At 45.9% G+C, this 17,837-nt stretch overlaps 1 protein-coding gene and 1 long non-coding RNA gene across 4 annotated transcripts in view; both read left to right on the top strand.

Moving 5' to 3' along the window:
- The first annotated feature begins 516 nt into the window (after positions 1-516).
- Positions 517-17,837, top strand: part of LOC142766978 (japanin-like-RA2) — a 171,482-nt gene continuing 154,161 nt past the window's right edge. For 2 of the 3 annotated variants that reach the window (XM_075868189.1, XM_075868190.1), the window contains exons 1-3: positions 517-647; positions 10,910-10,948; positions 12,276-12,314. In XM_075868189.1, coding sequence (XP_075724304.1) covers positions 551-647; positions 10,910-10,948; positions 12,276-12,314 — 175 coding nt within the window. In that variant the 5' untranslated portion in view covers positions 517-550. The remainder of the gene's footprint in view (positions 648-10,909; positions 10,949-12,275; positions 12,315-17,837) is intronic. The other variant, XM_075868191.1, reaches the window with a different exon arrangement.
- On the top strand, positions 15,082-16,098 carry LOC142767507 (uncharacterized). The gene is made up of 3 exons (XR_012884934.1): positions 15,082-15,199; positions 15,255-15,368; positions 15,666-16,098. It is a non-coding gene; the product is annotated as an uncharacterized LOC142767507 (long non-coding RNA).

The following is a 17,837-nucleotide window of genomic DNA, read 5'->3' as shown; positions in this document are numbered from 1 at the left end:
GACAATATTTGTCTTGTATATTACCTTGTGATTTAACGCATGCTACGCACTATACAGAATGCAGATATACGCGAAACCTTCTTGCTTAAACCAGATTCAAGTTGATCATATAAATTGTAGTTAGCCACAGTTTAAGCTTATCGAATGGCATCTTACAATAAAATGTACGCAATAAGTGCTTGACGAAACAGGATATTGCTATCCTGTTCAAGTTTAAAAGGCGAACTTAAAAGTCCCCATATATTTCATTTTCTTTGCATTTTTCTTTCACTTTGCGGTCGCCTTGAAGATGATTAAACACGTGTGCAATTGGTGCAGTAAAAGATGAGTCAGGCTCTATATCATGTTCAATTGAGGCTACAATTCTGTAGTGATGGTTTCTGAATCACTTGTAAAGGCTTCCTTATAAGAATCATACGAGGACAGTTCCAGTGATCTTTGTCTGCTGTTTCTTTAAGTTCATGTTGTCCCTTAAATAGCAGCATTGACGTACTTGGCTGAAAGTGAATGCGTATAAAGGAAGTGTGACACAATCGAGTGATTCATTTGGATGCATGTGCGCGCATCTGCACCAGCTGTCGGAAAAAAAATGAGGCTACATCTCCTTCATGTACTGTTAACATATGGCTTCATGTTCACCATATACGGTAAGTGATTGGTATAATATACGTTATTACTTTGACATGTTTTGAACTAGAATTTTTTACTACACGTTTTGCAGGATAACTGGAGTAAAGTAATGTAATAATATGTACTAACAATACCCTTGTCTTTGAAGTTAGAGAACGCTTCAGCTTCGCGTTCTCGAGCGAAAATGTTTGCTCAACGCGGCCCAATTGACATCGTCGATTACCTGCTTTGGCATCTTGATAGACTCCTTAGGTGGAATGAAAGAAAAGTAACGTCTATGAGCAAAAAATTGGTCTTCTCATTTGTATCATCTGATCTAGCAGAAGTGCTGTTGCGAAGGGACTACGACGCTATAGTTCTTCTCTTTCCGAATCACCTATGCTACCGCTACACGTTCATAATGTAACATGCCAGGCTGCAGAGCTGCTGATTTTGATGATGGTTTACGTGTACTGAATGGTTGTATATTTCTGACCGTTTTCTATTGAACCGTTCTTCAAACAACTAGCTGGCTGTAAATATAAGTTCTATTGATTCCTCGTGAGATTTCACGCTTCCGTCACCCTAACAATATATATGTTGACCAGACTTACTTTCTTAGAAATAGCGTTTGATAATAATGTTAAGCCAGGTGTAGGATAATTTAATTTTTATGAAGCACATAATTTGGCGAACTAGAGCTCTCACTGGGAGACGTTGAGGCTGTAAGGCTGCACCCAACCTCAACCTTTCCCTGCTCAGGGACACCATGAAATTAAAGCGCATAGGCGAAACTGTGTTCCGAGATGCCACCCCGGACCTCAGCTTCTGCGCGAAGTGCGCGACGCGCGGTGGTCCAACGCGCCAGAGCCCTTCCGCAAGGATCACTATGTTCTCGCCATTCAAGTCCGCACCTTCCCATGCAAGCCTTACGCACACACGGGCGGCCATAACATATGAAACATGTCTTGATAATGCCGGCTGCATTCCGCCATTTTCAGGACTGAGGAACTGCTGGTTCTCAAACTTCTGTCAAACGATGGTCAAACTTCTTGATTGTGGTCAACGCCTTGATTCTTGCCAAGGAGGACCTTACAGCAATTGGCTATCTCCGGGCTCATCGCACGGGAGTCACCAATCATTGACTTAAGCAATGATACAACCATAGCTTACGTCACAGCATCGCACATCTCGACCATGGGATCTAAAAACAGACCATCGTGCTCGCCCACTCTCACAGAAGCAGAGGTAGCACGTCAAGAGCAGAGCAACTGTATTACTCTCATCAGAGTTATTTACCTCTGTGAGAGATAAGTGCAGAGTTACTCGGGGAACTTACTTTTCCTTTGAAAGGAGAGTAAGAGAAGCTGCCAATGCACTGCTTTTCAGGTGGAGTTTCCAGTCTACGCGACTCTCGTGCCGACGTGGCGTGAACACAATCTCGTAGGCCATCCTAGGCGGACGGAGTACAAGGTAGCGCCTCGATCTTACCACTGACACTTCAACGTTGTGTAACTGTCTCGTAACCACACGCCTCTAACCTTCGACGTTATCAGGATAACTTTCAGTGATACAAAAAGTACGCTTTTTAATGGTGAACGCCTCGTTTCCAAAACGCTAGCAGCAACACATTCGAAGGAAGGACAAGCGGCCAAATCTAATGCGTAAAATAGTTTAGGAATAATTTTATGCGTGCGCAATGCGCATTGCACTGACGCGCCTGCTTTAAGAATTATTTTTTGGCATACACCTATTGCTACTTGAGGTAGCACAGGCTCTAGACATAAAAAAAAGAAAAAAATGGGTTTTGCAAAAAACATCGCAGCATATCCAAGGAGTGCAGGATGATTAGTGAGGCGAAGCATTTGTCAGTCTGTCTGCGCGGCCATCCGTTGTTTGTTCTTGCTTCCGTCTGTTCACGCGTCCATCTGTGCGACCGTCCGTCTGTCCGTTCATGCGTTCATCCGTGCGTCTGTCCGTGGGAGCATACGTCCATCATTCAGTGCATCTCTCTGTCTCTCCGTCCTTGCGTCTCTCCATCCGTCCATCCATCCAGTGAACACTTCAAGTACCACCATCTTGCAACTTTTGTTCATATATTCATCATATAAACGTACCAACATCCAGCGCACATTCCAAAGACTAAGCGAGACGTGGCACGGCTGGACAAGGGGATCGGCACGCGCACACTTTTTTACGGCCTGCGCTTGGTGTTTACTTTCCTCCTTTCACCGCCGCTAGTTCATGGCACTGTGGCCCAACCCTCGCTAAACCTTGCTAATAATAAAGAAGGTTACGCCCAGCGGATTCAACGTGGCAACCCTTCTGGTGAGATAGTGCTCAAAGTGCGTCCCTCTGATAATCGTTTTTCATTAGTAAGCATCAATTCTCAGGCATCTTTAGCGTAGATTAAGTCACCAATACTTGTCTGAAGGTTATTTATTAAGAAACTATCTTTCTATTTATGAATAACGTGCGTAGGTTTTCTTCTGAACTCAACTAGGTGCGCGTGGGCTGCTCCTCTAGTCCGGCTTTGGAGGTGGCTACGTACTACAACGACACACTACAACAACATATACTACTACTGCATACATCGCGGACGCACGACCCACGGCTTTAGGAGCTTCCCCCCTAAAAATCTCAAGAATTCGAACTTGCCACATCCATGTTTCTAGGTGAGTGATCTACCACAACGCCAAGTTCCACCACAGTGACTTCGTGGTGAAAAATATCACAGCATATCCACGGAGTGAACGATGATAAGTGTGGCAAAGCATCCATCCGTCCTTGCGTCTGTCTGTCTGCGTGCGTCGGTTCATGAGTCCGTCCTTGTGTGCACCTCTCCGTCATTCTGTCTGTCTGTCTGTCTGTCTGTCTGTCTGTCTGTCTGTCTGTCTGTCTGTCTGTCCATTTCTCCATCCGTACGTCCATAACCATCCGATATCGTCAAATAAAAGAAAACCACCAATGCCATCTAGAGACATCATTTCCAAGGTCATATACACCCAACACCATCTAGTTAGCCGTTCTTAAAACTAAGTAGAAGTGTCTAATAATACTACTACAACATACTACTTAAAGGGACATGACCCAAATCCTAAGGAGCTTCGCCCCTAAAACACGCCGCTTCGCTTCACCAGTCGCTGTTTGAAGACAGACGCGATGCGTCCTCATAACATGAAAACTGCGGCCGGCCGAAAGACAAGATATGAATTTTATTTTCTTGATTTTGAATTTATGCACAAAAACGGACGAAAATTACCCATGAGCTGAGGTGGAATATCATCTCTTACTTCCGAGTCAGAGAGGAATTTTTCGCTGTTTCTGCAAGTTTACGTGCACAGAAGCTTCATGTAGACTGTAATGTTCGATAAGTACGCGCGTACCTGATTGGTACATGTGTATTTTTTTCGTCCAAGCGACTATATGCTAGCGCAGTGGTCATGTCAGTGTGTACTCATGTGCGCCTGTATACTGATAGCTGCAACTCCATAGCCGATTGCTGAAAAACAAAATGAACGGGCATGGAAGCATCTGATCAAGTCACTTCTTTAACGGGTACCAAATGCAAAGTCTGTGTTTTCGGTATGAGTCGGTGGAGTGGTGCGAGTGCTCCCGGCAGCTTACAGTGACGGCCAGTGTGCGTTGGCTGATTGGGCTCGCATAGCTGGTCATCGCTCCTTATGCGGACAACGTAAGCAAAACCCAATCGCTCATTCAGGTTAACCGATGGCAAGGCTCTACTGCACAGAAGCGCCGATGACAAGTATGACAGACTCGGCCGGTAAGCTAAGCCTACGTTTGGCGGTAGTCGTACTCGTACAGGTAACCAAGAGTTGGACCAATCTCGGAGAAGGTGGTTCGCAAAGGTCGACGTTTCAGCATTTCACCAGCCTCTCATTCTAACATTAAAGTGTAGCCGTGGTAAGTAAAACTTTAAGAATTGCAAGAGCTGCGTTTGAGTGTTTGTTTTGTATACCAGCGTTGTTTTTTAGCGTACTTGTACACGCTGCAGCAACGCAAGTTGAATCGTACGTCGGATCGTAACGTTCGTAGACTATTTCGCAGCCAGTACTGCTGAAAGGTCGTCCCAATTGTGTTTGTAAGCGCTTAGCTACAACTTCAAGTCTTGGACATGAGTGGCCTCCCCACATTGAACCAATATGACAGAATGCCAGCTGATAATTAAAATTTAGAATTAGAAATGACGTTGAATGCCACGACAGTTGTTATAATAAAAATGGACGTGTCTACATGGTACCAAACGACCACCAGATACATACACGTGCTAGATGTACACTTGCCTTTCAAACACACGTAATATAGATGTAATGCCACCCACGCAAAAAGGGGCGCTACGCATCACTGGTATAAATACCAGTTTCTGTATGTGTGGCTGTCTGCAGCACGAGAAATACATGGTTAGTGTTGCTGCGTTGTCTACGATTATATATTGTGTGCCAAAGTGCACCCTGAAATGTGACCTAACTTCAAGCAATATGTGCTGCACGCTCACTGATAGATTGCTTAAAACGCTCGACTATTTTTTAACGTTATTCCAAGCAACAAGAGTGACTCTATTTTTGGACGGAGTGCCTGCAGTCTAGACTAAGAAGATAGTAAAATTTAGTGAGACTGGCGTGATTCCCGCAGAGAGCGAATGTACTCTAGTCTGGTGAGGGAGCTTGTTCCCTCTCGTTCAGCCAGAGTACAAGCGCTCTGTCGAGCGAGTGTGCCTGCTCTATGCATTAGAGTGTTCCCGCACTCCTGAAAAGAGAGTGAAACATACGACACGCATTTACTTTCGCAAAGAGCGTTACCAGCACTCTCTTTCGGCTGTGAGTGCACGAGCTGGATCTCGACACAAACATGAGCGAGGAGAAGTTGTGCCACCTGATGAGCAGAGTGAAGAGAAAATTTTTGCAAGCCTGGTGGGTATTCCTCCGCGAGTCATGGCAGACTTCAGATCCGAGTCAACGACAATGGAAAGGACATTGCAGCGGCGTGCGCGACAGTACAACTGGAGCGTAAACGTCTTTCCAGCTAGTATTGTGTAGGCATCCCTCACCGACAACAGTGACGTTCTGCGGAAGTGGCGAGGGCTGTCGTGAGGATCGGGCTACAGAAAACGCAACCTACCCAACGTTCTCCAGCGATATCTTCGCTCGCGGATGTTGTGCGTGAAAAAGTGCAGCAAGCTATTCTCCAACCACAGCCCCAGGTGCTGCACACAGTACAACCGGAAGCTCCAGCTCCGTTGTACGCACAAGCAGTGCGACAAGACCTTGTACGCTCAATTTTTTTTCAAGATGTCATTATACCTTCGGCCTTTCTGCGTGGTACGCCACCACACATACAGAAAGCAAGACACCGTAAGAGAGATGTGTGGTGCACTGAAGACCAGCGGCCCCTCTGCTACCACTGTGACGAAGCAGATCGCCTCTATCGAGCATGTCATTATCGTCGAGTAGGACAGCGTGGCTTCCCAGTCGATGCACGGTGCCTTCGGAACGATGAGCACCCTTACAAGACTCAAACGCTTTTGTCTTCGCTCCATACGATTCAGGACATCAACAACAAAAATCATGATCGACAGCTCTAGTGCGCTACCAGACGCTAAGTCCTAGACCACCAACCGTTTGCCCGAGACCTCGATCACCTAGCCTACGGCTGGAGAACTAGAGCCAGCGACCTGTGGAGGCAAGGCCGCTGATACTTAGAAAACTAAAGACCACGATCACTGACCCGACCAGATGACTGCAATCAGGCAACGACGTTTAAGTGCAGTAATGTTGGCGTTACCTCCGCACTGTTATTCACCATCGACGACCTGGACGCTATAGCACTAATAGACACTGGGGCAGAATGGAGAATACAGGAAGGATAGAGATTACTTGATTCGTGTGCGTCGGCAGCTTTATTGTACTTCCTGACTGTTGCTGTAAGCTGAATTTAGGAATGAACTTCTTGAGGGCAAATAGCACAATCATTGACTTGCAAGAGTCTAAAGTCTCTTTTTTTACCGAGAACGTTGTCGCAATGTGTCGAACTTAGTAATCAGCCGGTTCACCTGCCCGCGTTTTGGATGAAAAAGCGACTGTGTCGCCACGTTCAAATGTGACAGTTATCCTGAAAGGGGACAGTTTTGGTGGTTATGTGGGACTTCAAGATGGAAACATTGGACTGTGGTTTGCACAAGCAATACGCGTGGAAAGAGGTCTGGTAAGCTTTCGTAAACAATGTGTAAATGTCCTATTAACCAACTTCAGCAGTGGGGTGCACCATGTGGCGAACGGAACATGTGGCGAAGGGAGCAAACCTGCATGAATATTTTCAAATTGTGAATGTTCGCTGTTAGTAGAGACCCCCCAGTGCCAGTGGACAGTGTCATTCGATCAATAGACATTTACCGCGAGGTTTCATCTCCACGGAAAGAGCTGATTGTGAATTCGATCAAAAGAGTTGCAGAGTGTCTTTTCACTTCACTGAACGTCGGACGTACTTCGGTCGTAAAAAAATGTTAGAGCGTTGCGTCAGCGTCCAAACCGAGAACTTCCAAAAGAACGGAAATCTGTAAGGAACAAATACAAGAAATGTTGAAACACGATGTAATACAGCCATCACATTGTCCCTGGGCATCACCGGTGGTATTAGTCAAAAAGAAGGACAACACGCTCAGGTTTTGTGTTGACTAAAGAAAGCTGAACGTCGTCATGAAGCAGGACGTTTATCCACGACCCAAAATTGATTACACCCTGCAAAATCCACAAATTGCTCATTTCTTTTCGCCATTGTACTTAAAAAGCGGATAATTGCAAATAGACGGGGTCCAACGAGATTGCAAAAAGACTGTGTTTGCGACAACCGACGGTCTATGCGAGTTCAAGGTACTCTATTTTGCTTGTGCTCTACTCCTGAAACCCCCCAAAGACTGATGGACACTGTCCTATTCTGCTTTCAACAGTAATTGTGCCTCGTATATCTTGGTGATGTAGTAGTTTTAGTGGCAAAGCTCCTTAGGCCGTGGACCGTTTCTTATTCTACAGTAGCAGTAGTGTGTAGCACCGTCTAGCTTAGGAGTTGGCCAATAGATTGTCTTTTGTGTATAATAATATAGCTAGATGTCATTAGGGGATTTCACAGCATATCCACGAAGAAAATGATGTCGAGTAGGGTGAAGAGTCTATCGAGCCGTCCATTTGTCCATTTGTGCATGCGTGGTTCCGTTCGCCAGTCTATCCACTCGCCTGACCTTCTGTCTGTCAGCGTGTCTGATTGTTCATGCTTCCATCCAACAACATCGCACGGGAGATGAACGAATGGGACTGAAAGATATAAAGAAAGAAGAGTACAGAAGGATCAAATAAAAGGATTCGATCTGACCCCCGTACTCACGCAAGAGCACCGGCGCGCTACGCGTAGTTGACCGATAAGACCACCGAAAAATTAGGGGGTACTGTGATGTGCACTTTTTAACACGGTCAAAAGAAAACTTAAGAGCGGGTTTTTCAAACTCACGTGGTAAGTCCGATTGGCCCTGTCGGTAGAGCCACACCAGAGAGCTCATTCGAAGTTGGCTCGGCGAGCAAGGCGTTTGCACAAAAATGTCGCTCCGAACAGCCAGCTGGGAGGAACCTGATCCTCAGGTGAATAGCCGTAACGAGTATGGCAATTTGTCTGTTCCACGAGAGGGTGGCAAAGACCAGTGTGGTCTAGGAATCAGTGGTGTCGTTGTCGAATGCTCGGAAAGTACGGTAGAGGCCGGTGGAATTGAGGAGGTTGTCGTTGTCTACGTTGAGCTCTTGGGGACGACGACACAGGCCCGTGGAATCGAGGAGGCACCCGGTGTATGTGTGCCCGTCGAGCTTGTGTTGATGACGGCAGAGGTAGGCTGAGTCGTGGAAGAAGGAGGTGCCGTCGTCGTGCTCGTGCAGAGAATGGGCCCACTCAATCTATGGGCGCGCTCAACAGACGCCGTTCATCTCGTGAGCAAGTGGCAGTTGGGTGCCTGTTGTAGCTGCAATGGAAACACGATAGGTGCCGGGGCTGTAGTGGACGAATAGGGTGCCTTTGCTTATACAGCAGGATTTAAGGGGAGATCGTGGACCCCGCAAAAGTGAGGATGAGGCAGTTGCCGCTACGAACACCGATTACAAGTTGCTCTCTTGAGGCAATGTTGCCGGCTAGGTCCTCGACGGAGTTACACGGGTCGATCCTGTAGATCATTCCGAGTCAGGTGTTCAAATTCAGTTGCTTTGGCCAAACCTGTACATCGCAGATCACCCCAATCTGAAGCCGAGTGGTCAGATCGGCGGCGGGGTGCGTATCAATCGCAACCAGGTTGCCTTTGAAATTCACCCGTACAGTTGGGGTGGCATGAATACCAAGGGGAAAGCGGCGATCACGTCCATCGACACAGTTACGAAGTTGACCTTCTCGACAGGTCGACAGGTGATGGGGGCCAACCGGTTGCTCGGAATCAAATCTTCAACGACTTAAAGATCTTGGTTGCTCGGATGATGGTGCGGAGAAGTGCTTGCAGGCACGCACGCAATTGGGGAGGAAACCGTTTTCTCGGCTGCCACTGGGGTTCAAAGAGAAGATGAGATGGTGTTCTTTATTCTAGTTCTGTTGGAGAAGTGGGTGTTCCTTGCAGGTAGCCACGGCTGTGGCTGGAGAGGAGAAAAATCCGGTTTTCACCTTATATTCGCTCGGAGCCAGGATGAAGTTGGCAGTGTCATGACAGCTGTTTCCCTGAGGCCGGGGTTTGCATTTGAAGCGCACAGACTTCCATGGTTCCTGCTTCTGCTACTGTGTGGGCACCAATGGTGATGCCGAGGATACCTGAGCGGCTTTCTGTTGGTTCACCTTCGTGCGGCGGCTTCTCTGTTGGGACATCTGTATCCATGAAAAGAACTGCGCGTGAAAGAACGCAGAGCTACCATGAAAAAAGCACAAAAGCACAAAAAACTAGCGTCCTATTGAGTTCAAAACACTCTCGGCTGTCACCTAAGCCTCTTGGTTCCCCATTATGTCACAGTAAGCAGGTATCAACTGGAATGCTCCGTCATATTCATGCTTTGGTTGCAATGCCGAGAATAAATTTTTATGGATAAAATGTGATGTGGACATTGTCTCACGAATCAATCGATTGTTTGAAGAATAGGTTTAGGCAGTCTATTGACGGTGTACAGCAACACTTATAAAGGAGTACTCCTCACCCCTTCGAAGAATAAAGTTGTTATTCACTCACTCACCCTAAGAGGGTTAACTGGTCTGCCGAGAACTACAGTGAACCTTACGTGCCACATCATATACTCAGAAAATTATTAAAAAAGATGGTGCAAGACTCACCACCTCTGCTACGAGTGGCACTGGCTTACGCTCCCAGGGAATGACCACACCAAGACACCCAAGGAAAGTAAAAAAGACTAGAACTGTCCTTCATCTCACCTGAAATGGAGGAGCATTGAACATGTAACTCGACTGCTGAGAACTGAGATCCCATTAATTGAAGGGTTATTCTTTATCCGCTTGAATCGCTTTCACTTGACTTGACAATGTTTACTCTGCCTTTAAGAAGGCAGAGATAATATGCCCTGTGCTTTACTTCGCCTATATAATTGTCGATCTTTTTACACAAACATTTCAGCGTGATGACTTCAAGGGGCGCTGAAACGCTGTTTCAAGTAACCACAGAATGACTTTACTGGAAAAGCTTAACGCCTCACGAATTAAACACCGCAAAAATTTTAGGAATCTGTCCAGTGCGAGTAGTTACAGAGGTTTGTCACATGCTGCGATTGCATTCTCTCTTCTCTCGTCCTGATGAAAGCGCTGGAAGCTAAGCAGGGAGGAATGGCAGGTCCACAGAAAAACGTCACATGTGCCTCGTGGGCTCGAGCACTTTTTTTCTTTTTTTCTTTGAATGCGCCGCTTTTTTGGTGTGATCGCATGTACACGCGCGGACAAGTCGCGGCCTCCCACGGCGCCATGTTCAAATAAGTCAACGAGTGATAGATGGGTGATTCACGTGTGATTTTTGGGCATATTCCGCCATTTGTCGAGACAAAAAAAGCAATTTTCAGCTGATTTTGATAAATAATTTTTTGAGAAGTCCAGGCCACGTGCTGTGCTATAATATTTGGCTCGCGTGTTGTCGGGAACATCTACTACCGATCGGCAGTGCTTTCTGACCATGTTCAAAAAGTGTTGCAGGGCTCTTTAAACAAACACAAATATAAAATTATAACCAGCTCGTTTATCGCCGCAATATTGACTGTGACGTGTATCATTACAGCTTCTGAAGAGACTGCCTTGAACTCCTACTTTTGCTCAGGTGAGCTTACCATCAGTGTTCTATGCACTGACAAGTAGCAGAGACCTATTTTTTTCAGGGTAGTGTGGATAGAGAGCGCTACACAATAGTGTGGGTTTTTTTCAGCAGTTGATGTACTTCAGATTGATGTTCGCTTAGCCAGGTTAACCAAATACGTGACTGACTTCTGCGTCGTAGCGCTTGATATAACACAAAAGTGAAATGTGTCATCAAAGGGGTGGCTGGGTGCTCATTGTACACTGGGACATTGTGGTGCCAAACCACAAGAATAATTTTGCTAGAAGAATAACCATATGGTGGAGCACTGGGGTGGAGGAAGCCTTTCTAAATCCTGAATGATAGATTGCTACTTTCTTTTAAGAGGAAGGTAGATAAAAGCTGCATCTTACCGGTACTTACCCATGGAACAGAAACCGGATAGATTACAAGAAGGGTTGAACTTAATATGATTACGAAACAGTGAGCAATGAAAGGAGAAATGGTAGGTGTAATGCTAAGAAACAAGAAGAAAGCAGAGTGCATCGTGGAAGAAATGCGTGCTAATGAAATCATAGTCAAAATGAAGAAGCAGAAATTGTAATGGGCCGGGCACGTAGTGCGAAGGCAAGATAACCGATGGGGTACATAACAGTGCAAACGTCGAGAAACTTGGATGATCTCCCGCTTAAAGAAGCCATGAGTAAATGCGAAGCTGTGGGAGCGCTAAGAATTACACTGGCGACAACGTTCACGCTGGCCCTCATCAAGAGAAAGCAAGCTAAGGCACCCATGACTGAATTCCAAATGCGCGAGCGATCCAGTCAGTGAACGGTTGTGCAGCGCAAGTACTCGGTATTTCACAAGCTGACGCTGCCTACCTGATCCTCGCTCCCTGCTCAGCCTTGCCAATAGGGGGAGACGGGAGCGACATTATGCGGGAGTCTTTCTCGGGCGGCATGAGACGGGAGCATGCGGCAATAGACGCGAGACGCGAGCATTTCCAGGGGGGGGGGGATGGGGTTATGGAGGGACAGTGTCTTTCTGTTTATCGGCCTTCATCGTCGCTGAAATAGAGCAGCATCAAACGCGTAGTTTGAAGGCTGTGAATTGGGGTCTCGTTGATGGATTGACTACTCTTTATCCCCTTGAACTGCTTTAACTTCACTTGACCATCTTTACTTCGAAGTTACGAAGTGAGAGCTATTATGCCCTGTGCTTGCCTTAGCCTAATTGTCTGTCAATTTTCTTACACCAGATATCAAGGCTTATGGCTCACACAAACGCTACCATCAAAATATAACCTGCTCGCTCATTATCGTAGTATTTACTATGGTGTGTATAATTACAGGTCCCAAAGGAACGCCCTTGAACTCCAACTTCTGCCCAGGTGAGTTTTTCATCAATATTCTATCCACTCACAAGTAGCTGAAGCCAGCCTCTTCGGAGTAGTTTGGTGGGAGGGTGCTACACAAACGTGTGCCTTTTTTAAAAGTGAGTGTACTTACCGTTAATAAAGTACGTGACTTACTCTAGCCTCGTAGGGCTTGATATATTACGAAAGTGAAATGTGTGATCAGAGCCGTGGTTGAGCGCTAATTGTACATTCACACCTCGCGTCGCCGAACCACAACATAGGTAACTAGAAGAATAAGAACTGGATTGATCACATTCCACAAGAACTGCCAAGTCATGAATGGTAGATTGCCACTATCCCTCAAGGAAAGGCAGATAACAGCCATAGAGAAAGAAGAAGACAAGAGAGGACACTCCGCGAAACCTGGCCTCAGGAAGTGCGTCACGATTACGTAACCAACTAGTGCTCTCATCAAACGTCAGAGGGCGCAAGCGCAAAAAAAAACCAGTTATAATCAATGCAACAAAATTGTTTTTACAAAATAATAATTATACGCCCAAATTAGGTATGTTCTTTATACATAAAAACAATTTATTCAACACACCTTACGCGATTATTTTTCTACAGCCGTACTGTCATAAACACCATCTACCCAGCGACAAGCCCATGCATGACTGACAGCGAGAAGCTTTCGTCGCTTTCGTCAACGTCGGCTGCGTCGGCGTTTTCGTGCGTGAGATAACAGGTGAGGCACGTTTTCAAGCGAAGCTTGTTGAATGACATGTTGTTGGTCTTGTTCGGTCATTTTTTTCAGAAAACAGTTACACCTGTGCGAATAAGACACCATGCAACAATCATAGAAAGATGTACACACACACGTTGCGCTTCGTGCGTGCGAGTTTGTTTCTTACGTGGCGTCTCATTCACGCAGTTGTAACCTTTTTCTGAAACTTGTAAGGTCTGGGAGGTTCGCTAAAAAGAAAGTTTGTGGCTCTATGCGGCGGCTAGACGGGAACGTTGTGCAACGTATGCAGTATAGCAAAGGCGGCACGGCGTCAAGCCGAGGCGACGCGTGCTGCGTCTACCACGGACGCGAGCGTCTGTAGGCTGAGCATAGCTGGGCAGCTAGGTCATAGGCTCGGTGGCTCGGTGCAAAATATTGAGAAGCGTTCGCTGGGCCTCGCATGCTTCACGACACGTTTCCCGAAGGCTCGCAACACGAATAATTCTTGGTGTGCCGGAGGCAAATCTGGACTAGCCAAGTGGCCATCATCTTCGTTTCTTCGATAGCCTTGTGCCACTAGTGCAAGCTGCCCACAAATTTTTTTGACGTTTCCAATATAATTTTACCGCACAAATTTCAACTACGATTTTTCTTCCCAATGTACTGTGCTGATGCTGCGTACGCACGAAGGTGTTCTAAACTTCCCAGGCCGCGATACCATTGCATTACAAGGGATAGCGGCCTGGAAACTTCTGAAGATCTTTGTACGTGGTCTTGACGTCTATCTTTGTAAGTCAGAGTTTTATGGGTCAGAGATGTATCACTGGTTTTGTATTGTGCATCGATTAGCTAATCATTCAAAGGGGTTTGTTGGTACACTTATGACGTGCACATATCTTTTTCGTAATTTGACAGCGAAGCATCCACTTACTAACATTTTCAGACCGCACTGATGCCATGCCGTCCAGCGGTCCAAGCTACGGCAGCTACTGCTGTGTATCGTGGTGCTTCAACAATGGCAGAACTCACAAGAAGTCTGGGACGAGTTTCTTCCGCATACCACGGGACGGCAGGTGTGTTAAAGCTTTTGTATGGTTTACATGTCTTTAGGCTTACTGTTTGTATTTGCTTAGTGAGGGTAACAATAAAAAATCACTATTCAAGCACTTCCCTTTTCAGCTGATAGTTCATTGCCAATGCAGGATGAAAGCATGGATGCAGTATGCTGGACGAGATGATCTCCTGAGTAAGCCGGCCAGCCTATTGTACGGAACGTACAGGGTTTGTAGCGACCATTTTACTGCTCAAAGTTTCATGGACCCTGGGCACACAAGGCTTACAAGAATGTCTGTTCCCAGTGTGCAACCAGCTGCACCATGTAAGTGATTGACTGAAACTCAAATATGTGTAATAGCAGCCACTTGTATTGAATCAGTGGTGACAGTTAACCGCGAAGATCTTTGTAGCCGGTGGACAAACCTCACTATAAAAGTAACACTTGGAAAGTCTTAAATTTTGTGAATTGCGGGCTATTACCATCCTAACAGCAGCTTTACATTTCTGTCGTTTTTTGATGCTCTTGACCAGCGCAACTTGTTTTGAAAGACTTTCAAGGGCTATTTCACGTTATCTTCAAGCCTGAGTGCACATGTACATATACCTTTCATCGGTGAAAGCTGGCACTGTTGATAATTCCAAAAATCACAAATTACTTGTTTCCTAGTTGGTGCCTTCTCTTTTCCTCCACATTCGACCAATTTGCGCATTTGAAAGAGCTGTTTAAGTTTCCCCATGCTACAAGCTTTGTAACTTGTACCAACTGCACATATATGCACGTTCTCCGAGTGTCGCTTCAAATAGTGACTGTGACATGACTGCAGAAGCTGCACTGCAAGGTGCGGATGAGCTTCAGTTTGTGTTATTTTAAGCCTCTTACTGACACATTGTCGTAATTTCATTTCTTCAGGACCTGCGGTAGAGGCTTCAAAAAGCGGCTCCCACACATTGAGGTGCCCCGATGAGCAGGGTGCGTTCAGTGTCGCGATTTCTTTTCTTTTACCCAAATTGACTATTGACCAAACCTCTGCAGGTGGCAGCTCCCTTGTAGCTGGTGAGAGAATTTCTGCTGACTTCGTCTTGCCGGAGAAAACCTTAACCAGTCGTTCAGCTGTCACAAAAGGAACTTGTGTGACCGGTAAGTTGTATGTTCACTTCAACACCAGAGTGGATTGATATTGAGACTTCCGCAGGCCGCTCGCAAGATTGTTGCGACAGCACTGTCCGAGGCACTGAACAAGCTTCACAAGACCTTCCAGAAGATGTCTCCGCCAACAGCTCCACGTCTGAGTGCCCTAGAGAAAATGGTGACTATGCTTTTATTGCAGCTGTTTTTAATGTGCTATTTTATGTTTAGGACATTCTGAGGAAACTATCCTCAAAAGGATACTACGTGTGCACTTACAAAATGTAAGGGTGGGCTCTCAGTGATTTTCATTTTTTTTGGTGCATTGTCAACATTGTGAATGGTTTGTTTTTAGGTAGTGGAATCGAAAACTTTGCACCACAGAAAGTTGTGCACCTTGGGTCTGAAAGAGCGAGGAAAGTGCTCGTATGGGATTAGTTGTTCTTCGCTTTTACATCCATTTTTTTGTTTATTGCAGTGCGTTCCTGTGTGCCAGCGACAATGTCTCCATCAATGAAGTACAAGCAAACCATTAAACATCTGCAAGCCAAAGTAGCAGCACAGCGGAAAACTATCAAAAGACTGCGGAGACAGCCTCACCAAACTAACCACTCATTCGTTGCATACATTGTTTTGGTTACCCGCTATGAGGAGTAGGGACACTGTGTATTCGCTCGAAGTGATTTGCATAACCTTAAAAAGAATGTTGGGTATCCTGTCTGTATTTTTGTAGCAAATGGGGGCGAACTGTACACTTTACTGTGGGTCGCTTGGTCACTGTGTATGCTTTATCTCTCCAGCTCAAGTAATATATCGATAACAAAACCGCTTGTTGAAATGCCTTCGAGCGGGTAAGGAACACAGTATGAAGTGGGCACAGTTCACGTTATCACGCTTTTTGTATTTTAGCTTCTCATCAACCTCCTCATCTCGCCCATCAAAATTTTCAAAAGAATACCCAAACTTGTAGCGTTTGATATAGCTGCGGACGCTGCCATTTTATTTTTATATAGCTTGTGAGTGATAACGTACGATGTAGAGCCTTTGCGAAAAATAATGAGCCAAAGTGGTTTCCTTCTGCTATTTATTAGCCCTGTGATACCACTCTCGTAACACCAATTAAGGTCCACAATTCTGGATAAGTGATGACTACAATCTATTTTAGCTCGCAAGCGTCACAGCAACGCCCAGACGCAAATCACTTGGGATCTTAAGTTTTTGATGAAGGCGACGCATAAGTAAAGCCAAAAGACCTGCCAGTGTTGTAGCATAAAGTTTGTCTTTCACGTAGTGAGCAAGCTGCAAAGCCCTACCTTTCTGAGGACAAGCAGGCATCAAGTCTGCTTTTTTTTTCATTTTGGGCTAGCTGTTCTTAAGCACAGCCAGCACACTGCAGCTTTGCCTTTCTGCTATATTGTGTCGTGTGGTTTCTGTGCACTCTTTTTTTCTATGCATTATTTTGGTTAACCCCAGGTGTGATTCGCGACTTCATTGCTGTGTATATGTCACTTCTTCCTTCTTCTTCAGCATTGTGCGCTGTGTTTTTGCCATAGATCCTTACTTAATCACAGGCCCGGTGTGTCATACTTCACCAGCTTCTCGGCTTCTGCCAACTCTAGCGATGTGTGCGTTGTCTGTGTTCTCTCTGTATTTGTTACAATATTTGTTACAATTTATTTGTCAGGCGAGATGAATTTGTTGTCTACCTTTGTCATATTGTGCTTTTTATATCCTCAGACTCTACATTGCCTTTGAATAAAACATTGCGGATACTCTGTCTCTTTGACTGATATATACATTGACCACTTGTTCCAAAAGAACAAGTGATCAACAAGTGAACAAAAGAACAAGAACAAGAGCGATAAATAAAATCGTAGTGAATTATCACTACCTGCATCTCTCTTTATTATAACTTAATCGAAATAAAAAAAAATAAAAATGAAAATTCAAAATTTGCGCCAGTGAAACCGAAACAGGAAGCGCACGCCACTTGCTCTCACCAGCCACCAGGTGTGCTAGGGTCGATTGGGCCGCTGGGGTCTACGGGAGTGTCCACTCTTCACCTTTATTTATTTCTCTATGTAACAGCTGCATCTTACCGATACTTGGGGGAGTCCGCTAGGGGGCCCAGGCAAGACTGGTGTGCCTCGCATGGGCTCCGTATTCTACGAAGTTTTTGTTGAGCCAAGACTGCATTTTTGGTGCCAACAGTGGTCTCTCTTGAACTTCAGCAAGTTGCCGACGCTGGTGGTGAGTGCCTCAAACCTCTTTGTTCTTGAGGAGCTTTGCAAACTTCAACTCTTGCTGAGCGGGAGAACGCCGCCTCGTCAGCCCTAACGCCACCGGCACCGGCGTCGGGCTCGCGCTTCGACGCGCGTGCACAAGTTAATTCGGCAACGCAATGGCATACAAGGTGAGTGGCACGGATTTACCTGCCACAGAATTCAACCCAGAAGAATTGAGTGTAGTCCTGAATGCCCGACAACGCTCACCTCGACAACAGCCAAAAGAAACTGAAGGAACGCAGTCAAGTAAAGCGGCGTCAGCTGCCGAAACGCCAGCACGCAAAACGGAATCACCGCCCAGCGTTTCCTCAAAGCTCGACAACACAGCGGTGGCGCGTCCTCGCTTAAAATGACTGTCACGGTTG

This window comes from Rhipicephalus microplus, chromosome 7, assembly GCF_043290135.1.
Source record: "Rhipicephalus microplus isolate Deutch F79 chromosome 7, USDA_Rmic, whole genome shotgun sequence".
NCBI classification, from domain to species: Eukaryota; Metazoa; Arthropoda; class Arachnida; order Ixodida; family Ixodidae; genus Rhipicephalus; species Rhipicephalus microplus.
This window is presented reverse-complemented; position numbering and strand designations above follow the sequence as displayed.